This window comes from Eufriesea mexicana, unplaced genomic scaffold (assembly GCF_001483705.2).
Source record: "Eufriesea mexicana isolate 0111107269 unplaced genomic scaffold, ASM148370v2 scaffold2716, whole genome shotgun sequence".
NCBI classification, from domain to species: domain Eukaryota; kingdom Metazoa; phylum Arthropoda; class Insecta; order Hymenoptera; family Apidae; genus Eufriesea; species Eufriesea mexicana.
In genome coordinates, this window is record NW_016910782.1 from 237,759 (window position 1) to 258,085 (window position 20,327).

Sequence of the window (20,327 nt, forward strand, 5' to 3'; positions counted from 1 at the left end):
ATTAAAAAATATTATTTTTCGTTGACAGTTCACGTTTATTCATCTTATAATTGAAAATAATTGCATTATAACGCTATTATAGGCTAGTGAACTGTGGGATTTATACAACGTCATGTTTATAATATAATAATTTTCGTAAGTCTATATGTAGTAAGAAATGGATATAAAAGATATTACATGTTTTGCATTGATATTAAATCTGCTTTATTGTTTATATATATATAAAATATCTCAAATATATAGTAGTAACTGTTATTTATAAATTTTATATTGTACTGATTAATGACGTAATTTCTAAAAATATATTTATCTCTATTTTGTATTCAAGTTATAGAATGCCAAATATGTTACTACTGTTTTAGAAATATCATTATCGATGATTTGATAAAATTGATAAAATCAAGAAACTAATACGAATATAGCTAAGATTTGAATTATGAAATCAAATGAAGAGAAAGAATTTCCACAACGAGATAACTCAACAAAGTTATCGAGTATTAACTCGGAACCATACATTGAATTGGAAAGTCATTTACAAAGTCCTGGTTGTTTAATAAACAATGGAAAGGCTAGGTTTAATTTGGATGAAGATGCATCTTTCTTTTCCAAAGTATCATTATCTGGTTTGAATATTGTTGATTCAGATGATTCTTTGTCTTTTGTAGTGTTAGACAAAGACTCTCTACATTCTATCCAACAATCATCAATTGCATCTTATACCGATATCCAACAAAAGTCTTTAGCTATAGTATGTATCTATTATGCAACTACAGTAGCAAATTAACCAATTTTCTTCTGTAAATTTAATTTTGCATGCAGGACTATAATTCTATAATAGCATCATGGGATACATCAGTAGTACATCAGACATTAAATGAATTGTTACAAGAAAACACAAAATTAAAAGAAACATTGAAACAGAATAACATAGCTATGAAACAACAATTTAACACTTTAGTAGCCTGGCAAGAAGAAATTATGAGAATACACCAAGATCGTAAAAAAAAGTTTGCTGAAACAAGGGAATTAATAAATTATCTTAGGAAACAAAATACTGAACTGAAAATGAAGATTAGCTCTAAACCAACTAGCCATTCAAGAAAGGAATATATGGTGTGGTATTGAAGTATATTTTTTCTATTCTACATGTTTATATTGCTAATAATATCTAACTATCTGTTACTGATGATGAATTTCAGATGTTAATAATGAAAGAATTACAACCAATATTAGATGAAAGTAACAAAGAAGATACATTACTGCAAGAGCCTTCAACTTTTGAATCTACTGAAAACTTTATAGAAGTAGAAGAAGAAAATACTAATAGTAAACGATTATCAGAAGAAGAAAGAATTGCAGTTGATAAGGAAAGAGAAAATCTTGAAGAAGAAAAAAAATTGTATGAAAGTCGAAAAAATGAGCTTGAAATAGAATACAAAAACTTAAACGAGGCTAAAGAAACTTTACAACTAGAGGTGAAAAATTTGCAAGAAGAAAAAGCATCTGTAGAAGCAGAAAAAGATGAATTACAAACAAAATGTAATGCATTAATTTCTGAACTTGGTATCATACATGAAAGTATAAGGAAAAAAGAATTGCAAATAAAAAACCTAGTGAGAGAATTAATGGAATACGTAAGTGATACAAAATAAATAATTGTCTGCAATAATAAACATAATACTAATTTTTTATCTTTTACACAGAAAGAAGAAATCAGATTGTCACAAGTCCAAATAGGTATCTACGAAGAAGATTTTAAGCAGTTAAAAACAGTTAAAGAGTTATTAGTGGAAGAGCAAACAGAATTAAATTCGACCATACAGGAACAGGCACGACTAATTCAAGTATTATCACGTATTTGTAATGTACCCGATTATTAATTTTAGAGTAGGAAATCTATTACAACCTGTAATGTCAATATTTTCGTGTTCAAAATGCATTCGCAGATTTCGAAATATGCGTTCGATGGTCATTTATGTTAATGAATGTTTCAGCTAATATTAGTCACAAAGCATATACAAAATATTTTTGTAAAAAAATGTATAAATCAATAATAAAATTGAGCTGATTTAAATATATGTATCCAAACCTTAATATCAACGTGGAAATAGGATATTCTGCTACATATCACGTTGTACCTATTTTTATAATAATAAAGTATGTTGTATTTGGAATTGGTGCATACATGTATTATTGTTTAGAATTCTAAAGTTTAGATAGGATTTTTTTAAGTTTTTCCATAAAAGGACAGTTACAATTTATTATTTATTTATTTATCATAGATAAATATGACATGAAGGGTCAATTTACTCAATGCGAATGATTGTCCATAAAGGCGATTTATTAAACGTTGAAGATACATATAGATATAGATGGCATTGACGTGATATAAATAAAATATATAGATATATGTATATATTTTACATAAAGACAACGAGTGAAAATAAACTAATCATCTTTACTTTGTTGAACTTTGGTAAAACGGTTCATACCAAAAGGATACGGAAATATTGTATTCCACGGATAAATGACTACAAATTCCCTAGATTTACCAAGATTTCGTGATATCAATCTTACTACTTTTTTTTTAATTTGACTTACACAGACAGTAAGTTGTTCATTCAATGAATTACTCTGAAGTGAAAATTAAAATTGTATATTTTTCATTAGATCTTTATGAAATTATTGTCGATAAATTCACAAGGTTCTCTCTATAAAAATGAGTCTACTTATGATTTCATTTAGACCATTTTAAACTGCACATACACATGAAAGAGACAAAAATGATTCAACCTGGCAACGATTAAAAATTATTATAGATTCATAATAATTACCAATATCATTGAGAAAAAGTTTCGTTTATATTTATTTAAGGAACATTTATTTCTATAAGTGTTAACATTTACATATAATTAAATACTTTCCAGATAAAATCTCGTTTCGACTCATTTTTATCAGGAGAATTTCAATGATCTAAATCTCACGAAGATTTAATGAAACATATAACATATTTTTTTTTACAACTAGCTATGATCACCCGTTTCAAAGTATGCAGATTTATGAAAAATGATACTATACCTTGGTTAAGTAATCAAGAGATGGGTCAGTTTGACGATCATTTATCCAAGTAGTACTGTATATAAGACATCAAAAGAAGAATTCGCCACTGTGATCTTACTCTATTTACACTCCCTAATATTTGTACAGGGTATATAAATATCTTTCTCGTGATTAATAGAATACGATGCAATGACAAAAAAATTTGAACTTGAAAATCATGTCTAAGGACAATTTTGCGAACATTTTTTTCCATAGATTTTTCATTGATCCGAAGATGTAGAAATACGCTGTGGTGATAAATAATTTTTATACATCCTGTACAAATCGACAACTTGGACAATTATTTTGCTTTCGTACCTTAATTTACAGCTGACTTATAATGATCAGTACATGAGTCGGGAATACTTTCTTGTGGACGACTTCAATCAAATTCCTCCAATAGAATTTCTGAATCTCACTCCTACAAATTTTTCTCTCTCTTAACTCCATTAGGTTTGCGTCGTTCTCAATTTTATTAATTCCTTCAGTTTTCAATCGTTCTTTAACTTTTTCGAATCGCATTTCTCATCATCCGAGGTAAATTTTTCACGTCTTTCGTGATTTACGTTTGTAAAATTTTCTATTTTATCTAATGGAATATATAGGAATTTACTTAAAATATCATTTTTCGCTGAATTATTTATTATTATTTGTTCAGCTTTCCGAGATGAATATAACTTTGACTCGGCAATTAGAAAGTGGATTATTTTTCAGGAATTATATTTTTATGAAAATTTTATTGGGAAAATTGTAAATCATCTTGAACGGAAGAAAGCAATTTTATAAATTAAAATTGCCAAAATTAAAATAACCTTTCTGCCTTTATAAATTAACAGATTGGGGAAAACTGCGAAGTTTAAAATCATACAGGTATCCTGTAACTGATTCTACTCGAAAAAATCAGTAAAAAATATAAAATAAAAGTTTTTCATTCGAGGCTTTGATTTTAAAAAAATTAAATTTAAAAATTCGACAAAATAATTTATTATATTGGGAATATTTATGAAGATGAATAAGAGTGGGGATAATAATTTTTGGCTAAATTCATTAAGTCAAGACATAGATACACGCACGCCAGGTAGCGTTTCAAATAAATTTTCTCAAAAATAAAGACTCGTATGAAAAAATTTTATTCTACATTTTTCATTTATTTTTTCGTGTAGAATCATCTCGTTCTTAGTTGCACTAAGAAATTGCAGGATATTCTTATTTATCTAGCTCTAGATGTTAAGCTTTATTTAACTGTTGCAAAAATAACGAAATATATTGCATTCTTTAATAATTAAATTAATATAAAATAGTAATAATTTAACTGGGATCACTATCTTATCTTTTTGCTGTTAATAGGTTTTGAAAATATCTACTCTCGAGTGCGGACTACAGCTATAAGTGCATATATACATATATGATTCTAAATAAGTAATTGTTTAAGAATTTTCACTACCAGAAATTTGATTCAATAATGAAATCTTCTATTATTAATAGATTATGTTTCTTGCGAATACATTTTGTTTATATATTTCAATATTGTGATATACTCATATATACATTCTTTTCGATTATAGTGTGTATATAGTTGAATGTTTAGTTAATTTTAATTTTTGTGTTTTAGTCTAAGTATTAATTAAACAAGTAGTATATAATTTTTGAATCATAATGTCCCTTTTGTAGTAATTTTTGTAGAGCACATGAAAATTTCAATGACATTATTTCTGCCATTACAATGCTTAAACGTGTGACGAATATGTAGTGTCAGTAATTATAGTCGTGTCAATAGTATAACAAAAGAGAACGTAAAATTTAATTTTCCGTGGATTAAAAAGAAAATGGGTAAAACGAATTTATTTACTAAAATTTTTAATTCAATTTTCTTCAGTTTTCAGAACGCAAGGAATTTTCTTATAAATAAATTATTTTGGTCAAGTGATGATATTGTTGTCATTAACAGTATAGTTGCCTCTTAAAATAGGATTGTACATGAATTGGTCAGATATTTGTGCAAAGTTATGAAATTTCAGTTTCAATGATTAGAAAATTTCAATATCTATTATTAATTTAATTATCATATGTAAAATATCAGTAAAATTCAATAATCGATAATTAAAAATTTGTCGATTTCAATAATCGGTTCTTCTGTTAAAGAAAAATAATAAATTTTCTGTTATATATTAAAAAGAAAATGTGTCATTTCCAAAATTAGTTAAAATTTCTATTTACAAAATTATAAGATATTTTATCTAATATCAGTCACATAAGTTATTCATCTTTCGCGAGAATTTTACAGCTATGGACAAAATGTTCGTTGTAACTTCAATTGACGTGACGTGAATCGAGAAACACCATAAATAATCATAATTTATATTTCATCTTACGAAACCAATAACACTATACAGAAAATTGCAAAATTTTTTCCACTTGTTATCGCTTATGTTATCCTCTAATTCTTACAAGTTTACGTTTTGGGTATCGTTATTTTTTCGATTAAATAAGAATCTATACACTTTTATTGGCTCTTTGTTAGCAGAAGCACGCGACGATTATTAATTGATTATTAATTAATATAAAAATAAAAAGAAAAGAGGGAAGAAGGGGAAGGGATAAAGGACTAAACCGAATGGAGTTAAGCAATGGCTTAGAAGTCGACGAATCCCACGTATTAAATGCCTGAAAACGTGTACTTCGAAAAAGCAAATTGGAGGAATCAATTCGTGTTGTACAGTTATGGTTTAGAATTTTCTCGCGTTTCTTAAACTATTAAACGAAGCCTGATTATTAAACGGTGCAATAAATTCGGCGTACACTTAATCAAGTTCCGTTTAATAATTAAATAGAATCGATCAGTTCGATTTTACAAGCATACCCGTCGATTTGCGTATTATGCTACATGTGTAGTTTCTACTGGACGGCATTTTACGATACGGAGTTTTCCATCCTTTTTCCTTGTCATTATTCGAAACGTCATACCAGATCAACCTCGTCGAAAAATCGATTCCTGTTCGAGAATTTTATTCAGTGAGACTAGGTGCAAAGAAAAGCTCGTAATTTGAGGAAATTCGTGTTCGATGCTGCAACGTACCTTACGATCACGTTCTTTTGAAGATTCTTTATTTAAAAATTCGATAGTCAATGTTCAATTTCGTGTCGAAGAAATTTTCACACGAGATTTTCGTATTTAGGAAATATAGTAAAAGTTATATCTCTTAATTTCTTAAAAATTTATGTAAAGATCGTATTCGGTATATAGGGATTAGCGATTTAGTCGAGCAGAAGATGATTCTACCAGCAAAAATAAGTCGGAAGAGAAGAATAAATTTTTCTCATTTTTGCCCTCAGTTTTGAGAAAATCGTACTTGAAAATTCGTGAGGTTTGCATACTACTTGTCGAAGGCGTGCAATATGGCTGCCGTATAAGCGTTCGCCCACTACAAATTCGAATTCGATTTTCTTGAAAATGAAGCTTCAAATGAAAAAATTTTATTCCACATTTTCGACTTATTTTTGCATGTAGATTAACCTTATACTTAATTGTGCCAGGTATTTTGAAACAATTTGTATACGATTATACTAGGATCGTCTTTCATAACGATTTGATTTTTTTTATTTTAATTTTTTTTTAAATTTTTTTCAATTATTTTTTCATTAATTATTTGAATTTTATTCTACATTTATTCTAACTAACATTTACTTACAAATTATGACTTTTTCGAGTATATTCACCAATTTTCGTGATATAAAATTCGATTAGTATAGAATGTTTTCTAAGGAAATTTTAACACGTTTTCTTCATCAGTTATACAAGAATTCGCACGTGATACGAGGATCTTAGAACATTTTGCTCTTACACCAAGTTAAGTGAAACATCGTTTATCTTTTATAATATAATTGCTATATCGTAAGAAAAATCCTCGTAAAAAAAAGTGAATGAAAAAAAAATGTCTTGTTGTGCACATTGTTTTTATAATGTTTAATCATATTTCAATACAGCAGAGCATGTGATCGATAAATTACTATGTGCATTTTCTTTGCACCTAACGCTCTAAATTTTAAACATTCGGTTTCTAGACATTCTGATACTCTTTTTCCTGCTCCATGCTTATCTCGACGAGACACTTGTCTCCCAGAGTGAACACGAGGCTACGATATTCTCAAATTTGAGATTCTTTGGATTTCTGGTAGCCGCGTGTTACATTCGACTGTACAATCATTCGACACCAAAGTTGAAGTGACATACGTAATATCAGAACATACATTGATCAGACGCGTGTCAGAGTTGGGCGCCATTTTGTTTGCGCAAGACGGTCACTAGGAAACCTTGTGTTTCGTTCTCATATTTATCGGTGAGTGGTGAAGAAAGTTGAAGTTGGATTAATAACATTAGTACCGAACCTAGGCTGATCGCAAATTAAATTCTTGATGTATTTGCATAGAGTTATAAATGACCAATCACCATTTTCACATCGCGTGCACATGCAATTTGTATGCTAGGTAACGTTAACTTATCAATTTGTTAACCTCTTCTATAAACTCTCGTGTGAAATAAATTTATTTTTAATTTATATTACGATGTAAGTTACATGGAAATAATTTACATAATTAAGTTACTTAACAAAAGATCAGAAGCAAAATAACGTTCATTCTTTGTCTCTCGTCGAATAAAAAGTATTCATCCACATTTTCGAAACTATTACTAGAACCATGCATATTATTCCTGAAAAAAGGAAACAAATATTAATAGTAATTTATTATACAAATGTTAAACCAAACATAAACACATCACAATTCCCAGATGAAGTAAAATAATTTCAAATATTTTTGCACCCTTTCAACTATACTTCTGAACTTCATTTTCCTTTCTCTTACGTGTCCCAATTAATTTTAAAATATCTCATTAATACATGATATTATCCAGCAGTCCTCCAATCTCTTTCACCCTTCTGGATCACGTGCATTGTTCAACGTACAGCGAAACCCCGTTTATTCGGATCTCGTTAACCCTTTGACTGCCACGTCGAAATCACATGTTTCTACGATGTGAGATTTGTTCTAATATTTTCTTGATGTTCTAATAAAAATTTTTAATCGTTCAATGGGGCACTTTTTATTTCAAAGTATCTTTTAATTAGAGGTTATATTCAAAATGCACCAACTGTCAATTTTCATTCAACGTTGTTCAATGTAGTTTAAGCAGTTCAAGCAGTCCGGTCACCAATGACCACCGTGGCGTCACCGGAGAAACCGTGGCCGGTCATATATGACCAACGTGGCAGTCAAAGTGTTAATCCGTATTAGAAAACATAATCACAGAAGTATGAAAAATACCTAGATAAAATTCGTGATATTTTTGTGTTTGCTGCTTAGTTAATATTCCGAAACTATGTTTACGCCAATGCACTCGAGCCATCACTCTCTACCTCTGGTAACACGTACGATATCGTTGGAAAGGTATACGAAATGCATAATAAATAAAATAAAACGCGTATAAACTGTATTACTTATAAATTTTCCCGGATTTTCGATCATCCGGATCAGTCCTGGTCCCGTCTGAGCCGGATAAACAGGGTCGCATTGTAATTTGCCTTTCGTAATTGCTAAGATTAGTTGTACAGCTCGCTAATTTTTACCATCTCAGCCCAACTCTGATCAAACTATAGAAACACGTTCGCGACGAGGATCGATGAGGATCCATCGGCGAGAATGGGACACATCCTTCAGTACCAGGTGGCTGGAAAGGTAACGCTGAAGAAGAAACAGAAGGTAGTCCGAGACAACTTAGTCTCCATCACCTCGTGGATACGAGCAATGAATTGCAACGAAAATATCTCTCTAGAGCTGTGCAGCTTGCATGGAAAGGACACGGTGCGCATCGTCAGTGATAGCTAGACGAGGAACAGTCACAGAAGTTTGTAAAGTCGGCGCTCCGACGTTCGAAAAATAGTTGTGAATACATGTAATATGCAAAAGACACTTTGTTATCGCTATTACTAAACGTACAGTCTACGTAGTCTGCCATATCGCGTAACAAGATATCGATGAAGCCTCGTCATCGTCTTGTTCAAGCGCAAGATCGCGAATAGATCGGATCGCGCGTCAAGATCGTAGCTAAGAAATTAGATGTTACGACTTTCAGTCATCGTTTTGCAAAGGACACTTAAATCGTAGAATTAGCTAACATTCCCTTAACTGTACCCAGTGTTTCTGTGTCGTTTTCTTCTCGACTCGTTCTTCAAGATCTTTTCCCTAGTTTCGCTCTGCTTAGACTCTGTCAGAACAGTACGACGCGTACCTTGTTTTCATCTGACGAATGAATATTGCTTAAGAATTCAATACTGCACTGCATCTATCTTTTCCTCGATTTCTTCGCAACATTTACGTTCATCTTACTCATCTATGTCTCTATTCTTGATCAACGTTAACCCTTTCTCTTAGAGCGCCGCTTATAGGTGGTATTCACGAGATGACTGTGATTACGAGCGCTGCATATAGGTGGCGTCCACGTGACGACACCCCACATATGAGCCGTTCACTGCACAAATCGATTAACTCCACTTCTTGAAAAATCTTAAATTTAAGTGTCAAAGCACTTGGTACAGTCATAACTTTTTATATTTATAATAACTTTCCCCGATAATTAAGATTAACACCGTTAAACAACAAAAATTTGTTGGCCACTGAATAATAAATAATTTATTTCAGAGGTCACTTTGATTAACTCCGTACTCTAATGTAAATCGCTGCAATAATGCAACTCAAATGCACTAGCAAGCCATGAATGATAACGGTGAATTTTTTAGTGCCGTCTTATCAGAATTTAAGTAAAATTTAGTAAAATTTAAATTTATTACTTTTTCACTTGCCAAATCGATTAACTCTTCCAGTAACATAAAAATGGTAACATTACTAACGATTACCTTTTGGCTATTTTTTCTTATAAATTTTATATACCGTTAGATGAAAGTTACATTTGTATTTATGCATTCTACGATATTTATTTCGATTTAAATTATAAAGGGAATTTTAAAAAACAATATACATTATTTCATTGCATTTCTCCACTTTTTGTTTAATGCAGTTAATCAATTTGTGCAGTGAACGGCTCATATATCCCGTATCCAAATAATGCGTATACAAGCGCCATCTGTACACGATTGATACAGACTGAACTGTCGAAGTGAAAGGGTTAAACAAAATCGTTCTCTACTCTAACCTACCGAGCCAATTATTCAGCGAAGGACACTTTTGAAAGAAAGACAATGAAAATTCCGATACGACTCACGTTTAGTCTCGCTTCCCGTCACGATAAATTTTGATGTACTTAAAGGAATTAACGTTCGCGATTAAGTTTGATTATTTCGGCAATTTCGCGAAACTTATCGCGACGGTTTCGTCGATACTCGATTCATCGTACGGTCGTTTGGGGATGAATATCGAAGCAACATTCGACCACCGTATTTCTTCTTCCTCCTCGCGTGGTTTCTTCTCCTCAGAGTTTGTTTTCCATCGAAGAACCTGCGTCGTTTCTCTTTTTCTTTCATTCGTTTCTCAGCCACTCGATCACGAAGGACTCGACGCGAATGGCATCGGTCGTGCGGAGTTAGTAGTTCACGATCCACTGAAGAACGCTTGTGTCGCCACCACCGGTGGAAATTAATCGCGTGTCATCTTGCAGGAATGACACGTTCGTGACGTGACTCGAATGGCCACCGTACACGTGACACAGCGACTGAAACAAACAAATTTATTCTCGTTAAGCAGTTATTGCTTTTCGTTCGTTGCACGAATGGACTATAATTCGATCTAGAGGGAAATAATGTTTTTTGGATATCAATTTTTGAGCGAGGTCTCCTACACACATTTAATTAAGGGTAGTGGTGGAGGAAAAAGGAATAGATTCAAAATATAAAATTCATAAAACTTAATTATTAATATTATTGTTATTTATAATTCAATTAAATATAATTTAGATATTTATTAGTTTTTGAAGAGTTATTATAAAAATTGATATTAGAAATTAATAAACGATAATTAAAAGTAGGATTTATATTGCGAACTTTATATTGCGGACTATATATTGCGAACCTACGTTCAAATTTCGCGCCAATCGACGTCTAGTAACTTTCGTTTTTCATTCTTCTCGAATGAAAGTAGGAATCGAAGTGAAAGCAGTATTACGTTATTAAGAGCAATTGTTTAAACATAGGAATAATTTTTTTAATATTCACATTAATTTTTATAATTAGTGTTATATATTTGTTATATATGTATATGATATTCGTATTACTTTATATTTATTATTATTTAATGTTATTAAAATAATAAACAGTACTGTAATAGAGAGTATGGTAATAATATTATATTTTCGAATATGAATTTAAAATTTTACCTTAGGCTGACAAGCAGGATGAGAGAATAATTTGACCTTTCCAAAGTCGTCCCCGGTTGCGAGTAATTTTGAGTCACTACTGCGAGTACAGTTGTTCACGTCTGTACCATCAGCACCTTCGGGCCATATTCCAATTGTTTCGAAGGAGATTACACACGTGTGACTTGCCCATTCCATATCCCTCATTATCGATGGCTGCGGAATCTGGCGACAGACACCGGGATTCCCTGTAATTAAGAATTGAGATTATGGTAATGTTGATTCCAATTTTAGACACAGTAGTAAATTTTGCAGTTTGAAGATTTTATTTAAAAAATTTTATTTTATCATTGAAAGAAGAAATTAATCGGATAAACGCGAAAAAATAAAAACTTTAAGATATCTCATTTATAGGAATATTAAATTTAAACGTTCCTTTAGTAATAATTTATTTAATAAATTTCCAGTTTATTTGTAATATTTGTGTTTGATCATTTTTTGTAATTAAATAAAGAATTGTTCTTTTTGTTATTGATATTTCATCCACCACTAACAAGTGTAAGTTTTTATTTTTTTTATTTTTGGATTTAGATTCGTGCTAAGAAAACTAATGATTATCGATTTTATTTTGTAGGTTTGTCGCTCATTATACTTAGTTTAATGAAATCTACTAATTTATGATATCTAATTTTTACTAAAGTTTTAACAAATTGTAATTCTATATATTTCTTTAATTACTAAATTTATTATAAATTATTTAGTACTCGTGACAGTTATAATTTATTATTTTGATATAACTAAAGGTAGTAACAATTTCAACTTTTTTTATGTAATTTATATATTTATAAAATTATATTTTTATATACTTAATGTTTTTAATAAATGATTATATTCTTATTTTGTAACATAGTAGTCACGATCAATGGTTGTTTGTACTTTTGTTGTTTTTACAGATCGAAAACGAATTTAATTTGATATAAATTAATAGATTATACTTAATATTTGTGTTTGATCATTTTTTGTAATTAAATAAAGAATTGTTCTTATTGTTATTCATATTTCATCCACCACTAACAAATGCAAATTTCGTTTATTTTACTTACAATATAGCAGCTCGTAATCTCCACTGTTGCTACGTAGATATTGTCCATCCACTGACCAGTCCAAGTGAGTTATAAAACTGGAATGTCCCTGAAATAGGTATTCATCGTTTAAATTGGAAAAAGCACGTCTTTTCCATTACTTAAATAATACTTTTGTCGCGAATAGAGAAAAAAAAATGTGTCAATGGCTTCCTTCGAAGCAGCTAGATTCAATCGAGTTTGCAGCCATTACTATGAAAGGAGTGTCAACAGTTTGTGCAAACAATGACTACCGTGCGTGCTCGAGGTAAGCAATTTTAAAACAGAAATATCTGCCTGTATGTGACTATGAATAGCTATGGCAATATTGCATCAGTTTTAGAGACATTATATCGTATATCGTGTAATGGTAAATTTTGTAACAATTGTAAAAAGATAGGTTTTCACGTTCGAGATCAGAGTAACATTCGATTGTTTGTCGTCGAACTGTGAAACAATCTCTGTTATTGTATGTGTAGTGTTGATATCGATAGTATAGTGAAGTTATTAAAAAGTATGTAATTCTTTGTGAAGTTAAACTGTTATGTAATAATTTTATTTTAATTTCAAGCTATAAAATTTTAATGTAATTTAAATTTCAATAATATGTTGCATGTTATTGTTATTACCAGAATTTTTTGAAAATTATAGAAAGAATAATATGTTAGTTAGTATCAGTTGAGTGATTATTTAGATAATATATTTATCAGTATTGCAAGTATTTATTGTATATTGGATTAGAAAATTTTGTAGAAATATATTCTCTTCTATATTTTTATAATTAATATTTCTATGTACTTTCAAGAGTAAGTATTTACTCTAAGTACTCAAAAATTTTTGCAATGTTTTGTTTAGAAAAATAATCGATTAGTACAATGGTATAAAATTTGAATAATTTAATTAAACGGTATGAATTTATTTATCACTTATTGTTTGTATAAAATATAAACTTTTTAAAATTAAAATGTGGAAGTTATTAAATGCAAAGAATTACATCGTTATATGCGAAAACTAATATTTTATGAATTTTCTTTTTTTCTTTGTAAAAATTGAATGTGTGTAAATTTAACATAATGTCTCTTTTTCAATTTTGATCAACTAAAGACATGTCTTACTGCACGTCTGCGTATCCGCTTTGGCTAGAAATGAAGAAAAAATGTATGTAATATTTGTGAGTTAATGAAAGTTACCCTAATCGTAAGAAAATTGTTAAGATTTCTATTGTAAATAATTACTGACTTTTTGTTTGATAATTTGGTTCCTAGCAACTATACAATCTACAAAAGAAGGATGACAAATTTAATAAATTATTATTTAACAACCTTCAATTATTCGATAAATAAAATAGAAACTTTTGTACATCATTTTTTACTTTTTAGCTTACCATATTTTGCATATCAGTTTTTACGGAATAAATTTTTGAATATGTTACAAATGATTGAAAATGTAATTAATATTTATTCTACTGATAAAGTTAATATTAAAGTTATACAGCATTGATATTGAAAATATCAAAATATTAGTAATAATGCATTACTAATTTTAATAAATATTAATATTATGATCGAATAGCAATATAAATAAAATAATTTACTAAAAAATCAATTTACAATGTCGATATTTTGTTCACTTTCTTAATGTTATATAGTATTAATATTGAAAATATCAAAATATTAGTAATATTGTATTAATAATTTTAATAAATATTAATATTATGATTGAATAGAAATACAAATAAAATAATTTACTAAAATATCACAATATCGATAATTTGTTCACTTTCTTTTTTAAACAAACAGCACAATAGAACGAGTAATGAACAATGAAACTTTTACAACGAATGCGGATCTAAATTTATTCTAAATACATTTATGGTTCACAAACTGAAAATGATCCATTGAATCACCTGTTCCATGTGAAAATGTTCTAATTAAATATCATTAAAAACAGATCATTTTCGTATTTTATAATATCCGATTATGTTACTGCATGCTTATACATGAAGGTAATTCATGTCGTTGTTTCAGAACATCAAACAAATGAACATTAAAAAACATGGCGACTACACAGTGAGTTTTATATACAAAAATGGTATGACAACGACAAATTTTATAACACTATGAAAGCAATTTTGTACAGCTTCGTATCACTTTAAAATTTTCTTAAATATTCTACATCAATGAATATAAAATTTTTTAGCGGTTTATATATCATTTTTGGCGTACTCAAAATGTAAAAATACAAATTTTACTGAACATACAGTTTCAAATTATAACACTTATTAAAATTTTTTTTTGAGAAGAAAACATTTGGGAAGATTATTAAGTATACATTTGTACATTTAATCAATTATTTATAACAGTAAAAATTTATTAAACACCAAGCAAGGATAAGTATATATAGCCAAATGAAATTTTGGAAAGTTCATAGATTAGAAAATATGAATAATAGTAATATGTAATATTAATATAACACATATATATATGTATATACATTACGAAATTTATGTTTCATTATACATGTATATACATCTCTGTTCATGAGTATTGGGACACTAATATTACTAATAATACTTAACATACTAAGTAGACAAAATAAACTAAGAATTAGAATTATTTAAGACTCTAAGGAGGTTAAATACACTAAGAATTAGATTTACTAGAATTATTTAAGATACTTAACACGATTTAAGAGAACTTCACACGTTAAAAATTTGAGTTATTAAAAATATTTACGTATATTTAACGTATTAAGAATTATTATCCTGCTCGAAATCTACAAATACGAAGATTTCACGTACGTATTCGATAATAACGCAGAAACCTCATCGATTAAAAATTTTATTTTCATTTTAAGGTATACAATTTTAATGTAATTTTAATTTCAATAATATCAAATTAAGAATTTTTAATTTAGTTTTATTCAACTTTTTAATTCTTCACTTATGATACTTCTTTAGATCGTTATTGATGCGAATTCGAATCATTTATGCTTCTTTTTCATACCATTTCAAATTTTATTCATAATAATCATGGACATTATTTGGAGAAAATAATTTCTTACAAATTTAATGTTCCAAAACAAATTTTTTAATATCCTATTAATAGTTTTATAAATATAATAATAGATATAATAATAATAGGCTTAATAATAAAAATCTGCAGCAAATAGTTCTCCATTTTAATCAGCTTTCAATGTTGGAAAAATGGAGAAATAATACTCATGAACAAAAATGTATACCTCATTTTCTCTTTTAATTTTATCAGATAAAATGTTAGAACGATTTATGTAACATCTTTTTTCCGTAAGTTACTGCGAATTTAAAAAGATTCGTGAGAAAGAGAGTAATATCTTACCATACATCGTCCGACTCTGCTATACTTGGTCGCGTCTTCATTTACTTGGTAAATATAAATGTAGTTATCTCTGGAACCCAACGCTAGTAGCGTGCCGTCTGGTGAAAATTGAACGACCTGAAAGTGAATTACGAAATCAATTACTTGTTCCATAGCTGAACGAAATTAATCGTACTGGAAAATGAAACAATTACAACGAAGTTCATTTTAGAAACTTCAGCAATTTATTACTACGATTTATCGTGTCTCCAAAGTCAACGACCTTGCAAAGTACAAAGTAACGAAGTTAAACGTTGAGCACTACTATGACTCGATGCAATCTATTACCTTTTTAATCATTCTGTTAAGCCTTGGAATGTCGTGCCGGTATTTTGTTCGGCCCTTGATTAGAATAGACCCAGAAGACCGTTAGGGTCTTCTGGCAGCCAGATTCTAATTGCTGTTTTAGTTCAAGTTCCGTGTCCTTTCTATCTTCATTTTCAATGCATTTTCAAACAATTCTTTATTTCCCTCGGGTCACCGGACACGAGGCTTTCTTTAGCCATTAATGTTAGAAAGCAGGCAACAGCACTTAGGATTTGGCTGACAATAGGCCTGCAAAGAAAGGGACCAGGCCATGTGCGATGTCACCGCGGAAAACGGTCCTTCCTTCTTTGGGGGCATCTGATTCGCGGACCGAGGGACCACCCTTGGTCCTGTCAACCACCAATGGAAAAACCGATTTCCCTTTGGAAACCATAGGCTCCGAAAGATCGTGCATCGCACAAGTTAGTTAGGTCAGTGCCAGTCAGTCAGCAAATAACATTCGAAGAGTTCAGGAGAGTTAACCGGAACAATTACAAAATATACAGTCCACTATAAACACAAGTTCCTCAAGAAATTTGGTTCGTCATTAACCGTCGCTAATTGCGGTCGACCTATTGACGATATACACATTCTTTAATTAATTTCTGAAATTTATTGTCCAAGAATTCTTTTCCTGTGCTGATAAATACAAATTTCATGCGAAAATATATTTTAATATTTTAATATAATGTGTTGGAGAACGGAGATAGAAAGACCCTCAATAGGGGTAAAAGCAAGAAAGAGAGTAGAAAGTGATACAGACAAACTAAAGCAACAGCTACAACTTGGATGGAATATCAGAAGAGACCAGCTAATCCAGAAGAATTGGAGCAAAATAGGAAAATCTAACCACTGGTCAAAGTATAAACACCTTAACACATTGAGCACCGGTCCCGTGAAAACGCGGGTTTCTAAGTTTGTCACTTGACCCTCACCCTCACGACGATGAGGATTTTTTTTGCTTGTATGGATGTCTTACACGTCAATTTGCATTCACTTGTCACGATTACGACAATCTGCATTTGTTATACTCCGAAAATAAAACGTATACGATGGTTCAGAAACAATCAAAGCGAGAATCACTCTCAAGCAGAGTATTCCTTAGTTAGTACCCCTTTCGTAGGTTTACGCTTTTCGTTGAACAATATAATAAGTCTTATTATTCTGTGACTTTTTACCCATATAATATGAGCGAAGTTTTTAACGAGTATATTGCTGACCCTCTATCAGATTATTCGATACATTGAGAAGATTCTGACACACAAGTCGAGGACAGTGATAGTGATTTGGGTCCAAGGAGAATATCAAGAGCCGTTCCATTACAATATTCGAGTGATTCCGATGATTCTAGTAATAGTGAAATGCCCACAGAATGACGAATATGCAATCAAAATATAGTATTTTAAGAAAATGTATAAGTTTTAAATATTTTCTTTAGCTACTCGTTGCTCGGAAACAAGCGAATGAAGCCGGTGCTCAGGCTTTAAATGTCCCATATGTCGCCGGCGCTCAATGTGTGAAGAAAGAGTGGAAGCGGAAACAACATGTACAAAGAGCAATGAGCACGTAATAGGTGCGGAAATATCGGCAGGGCGGGAAATAAAGAATACCAGGACGAAGAATGTAGGCTGTGCGGTAATGGGAAGGAAAACTTGGAACACGCTTAGATTTTCAAGAAGCTGGGAAAGCTGGTAAAGAAAGAAATAAATAGAAACGTGGATGAAGCGACGAGAAAAGTAGACGTAGGAAAAATAATAATTGGAGAAGGCTTATAACAGGAAAAATCAATCTTGAAATATGCGACTATATAAGAGATTTCGAGAGGACTTTAAGGAGAAAGACAGAGGACAGATAAGGAAATAGAGTAAAGGAGTGAGACAACGAGTGACACCAAAGTCTAGGACTATACGTGTATACATATATAAGTACTTAAATACAGTAAGGTTATGTGCAATGTAGAATATTAAAATGAAATTCTTAAACTGTATGCAGTAAGAAAATAAATATCTATCTATTTTAATATAATATAAAATACATGCTTGTAAATAATTGAAAGAGCTTTTTGGAGACGAAAAATCAATTTTAACGTCAACATTGAGAAAGATATACAAGAATTTGATCACTTTGTCGTTATTAGAATTAATGACATTGCAAGATGATGACTCTCTTCGTGAATTGCTATAAGTGAAATTGTATACTGTATATTTTAAGCGAAAGATATAAGATGATATTAATTATAGAATAGAATATAGATTATGTTAATTTTATAGATATTCTTTAAATTTATTCTTTATTATATTTTTCATATTTTCTATATAAAAGTCTGATGGGCAAGTGAAATTGTATACCGTATATTTTAAGCAAAATATATAAGATTATATTAATTATAGAATAGAATATAGATTATGTTAATTTTATAGATATTCTTTATATTTATTCTTTATTATTATTCTTTATATTTATTCTTTATTAAATCTATATTCTTGATTTTTGTTCTTTTAATTTTATAGATATTCTTAATTCTATAGTTTTATAGAATATAAGATTATATTAATTTTTTAAATGATCATTTTACCTGGATAGGCTCCGATCCATCACTGTGATGAGTGTACAATTCCCGTGTTTCACTGTCGATTGCTAACCATTTTCCGGAAGTGCAGCCGACCACCATGACATTACCATCTGGTGAGAACCCTATGCTCTGTGCTTGTTCCTAAATGAATGAAAACTCCATATAATTGCCATAGAATTACATCTACACATTGTTTCTCACAGTTTAACTGTGTTGATTTATTTCCATTTATGCAATAATCACGAAATAATGCTATTTTGTACTATTGTTTATCATTAAATTCTCTAGACTTTACAAATAATTACATATTATATTATATTACAATGCTCCATAAATTAAAATTACACAATAATAATTAAAATTAACTATATTCCCAGAGTGGTTCGTATATATATTTATAATAATATTATAAGTAATATTGCTATATATTAATTGTAATTGAATAATTACTATATTCAATCATAATCAAGTATAATAAAATGTAGCAATGTATAGTTAACCCTGTGTATTAACCCTCCATCAAGAAGATGTTAATAACGTGTAATATGGTATTTTAACTCATCTTTAATAGTAAAAATAATAAAGGAAATAGGATTTCTAATTTACAAAGTTTTTCTTTTTTTCTTCTCTGAAATTAAATTTTTGGCTTGGTCATTGATCATTGAAAAAAGTTCTTGTTAAATATAGTTAATAATTTTTGAACAGGCTTAAAGATTGTTCAAACCAGTAGCTAACAATGTTCGACCGTTTACATGTAGCTATGTATATAAACAGAAAACTACCTGTCTATTGTTTGAAAAGAATTAGTAGTTAGTTGAAGTTGTTAATCATTGAAAAAAGTTCCTGTTAAATAGAGTTAATTATTTTTGAACAGGCTTAAAGATTGTTCAAACCAGTAGCTAACAATGTTCGACTGCTTACATGTAGCTATGTGTATAAACAGAAGGCTACCTGTCCACTGTTTGAATAGAATCAGTAGTTAGAATGTAACAACAGTAGCGAACAATGGTGCATTATTCAAACAGCAATTTACACTAACCCCGATGTCTTTGCTCCAGACAACAGTGTGACTGAGACTATCCCACATTTGTAACAACCTGTCGTGGCCAGCTGTCGCGAACTGCGGCAATGTCGGATGAGCAGCCAGGCCCCAAACCTCCTCGGCGTGGCCCAACATGGCAGGATTGAATCCCATTCCCACGTCGCCGACCAAGATGCAGTTCCTCGTCGTTCCGATCAGCACCTGAGAACCCCTGCCTTCCGCCAGAGTTCGGATTCCACCGAAATGATCCTCGATCTGGTGAATGAATTAAGTTAGGGATGTTATCGAAACAAAAATAATTCATTGACACAATTTATAATACAATTTAAATTAGTAATAAGGTAGATTTTAAAGTATAAGATATATAAGAAATATATGTAAGATATATTGTCAATGGAATTAAAATAATTAAAATTTTAGGGGTGTTATCGAA

At 30.1% G+C, this 20,327-nt stretch overlaps 2 protein-coding genes across 7 annotated transcripts in view; one reads left to right on the forward strand and one right to left on the reverse strand.

Annotated features, from left to right (window-relative positions):
* Positions 1-106: 106 nt before the first annotated feature.
* Positions 107-2,031, forward strand: LOC108550398 (optineurin). Its single transcript, XM_017904138.1, has 5 exons — positions 107-135; positions 363-748; positions 820-1,113; positions 1,200-1,634; positions 1,704-2,031. Exons 2-5 carry the CDS (start codon positions 437-439, stop codon positions 1,878-1,880), a joined length of 1,218 nt encoding a protein of 405 aa, XP_017759627.1. The 5' UTR covers positions 107-135; positions 363-436; the 3' UTR covers positions 1,881-2,031.
* An 8,132-nt stretch (positions 2,032-10,163) lies between these two features.
* Positions 10,164-20,327, reverse strand: part of LOC108550401 (echinoderm microtubule-associated protein-like 2) — a 122,476-nt gene continuing 112,312 nt past the window's right edge. For 3 of the 6 annotated variants that reach the window (XM_017904146.1, XM_017904145.1, XM_017904142.1), the window contains 6 exons: positions 19,892-20,149; positions 18,856-18,993; positions 15,936-16,052; positions 12,562-12,649; positions 11,480-11,706; positions 10,164-10,819 (listed from right to left, as the gene is read on the reverse strand). In XM_017904146.1, coding sequence (XP_017759635.1) covers positions 10,691-10,819; positions 11,480-11,706; positions 12,562-12,649; positions 15,936-16,052; positions 18,856-18,993; positions 19,892-20,149 — 957 coding nt within the window. In that variant the 3' untranslated portion in view covers positions 10,164-10,690. The remainder of the gene's footprint in view (positions 10,820-11,479; positions 11,707-12,561; positions 12,650-15,935; positions 16,053-18,855; positions 18,994-19,891; positions 20,150-20,327) is intronic. The other 3 variants (XM_017904143.1, XM_017904140.1, XM_017904141.1) reach the window with 1 other exon arrangement.

Bases quoted from the DNA above. Each gene is read 5' to 3' on its own strand.
- LOC108550398 (XM_017904138.1), top strand. From the start codon at position 437: ATGAAATCAAATGAAGAGAAAGAATTTCCACAACGAGATAACTCAACA. The intron at 1,114-1,199 runs GTGTGGTATTGA...GATGAATTTCAG, and splicing joins ATTCAAGAAAGGAATATATG to ATGTTAATAATGAAAGAATT. The intron at 1,635-1,703 runs GTAAGTGATACA...TCTTTTACACAG, and splicing joins TGAGAGAATTAATGGAATAC to AAAGAAGAAATCAGATTGTC.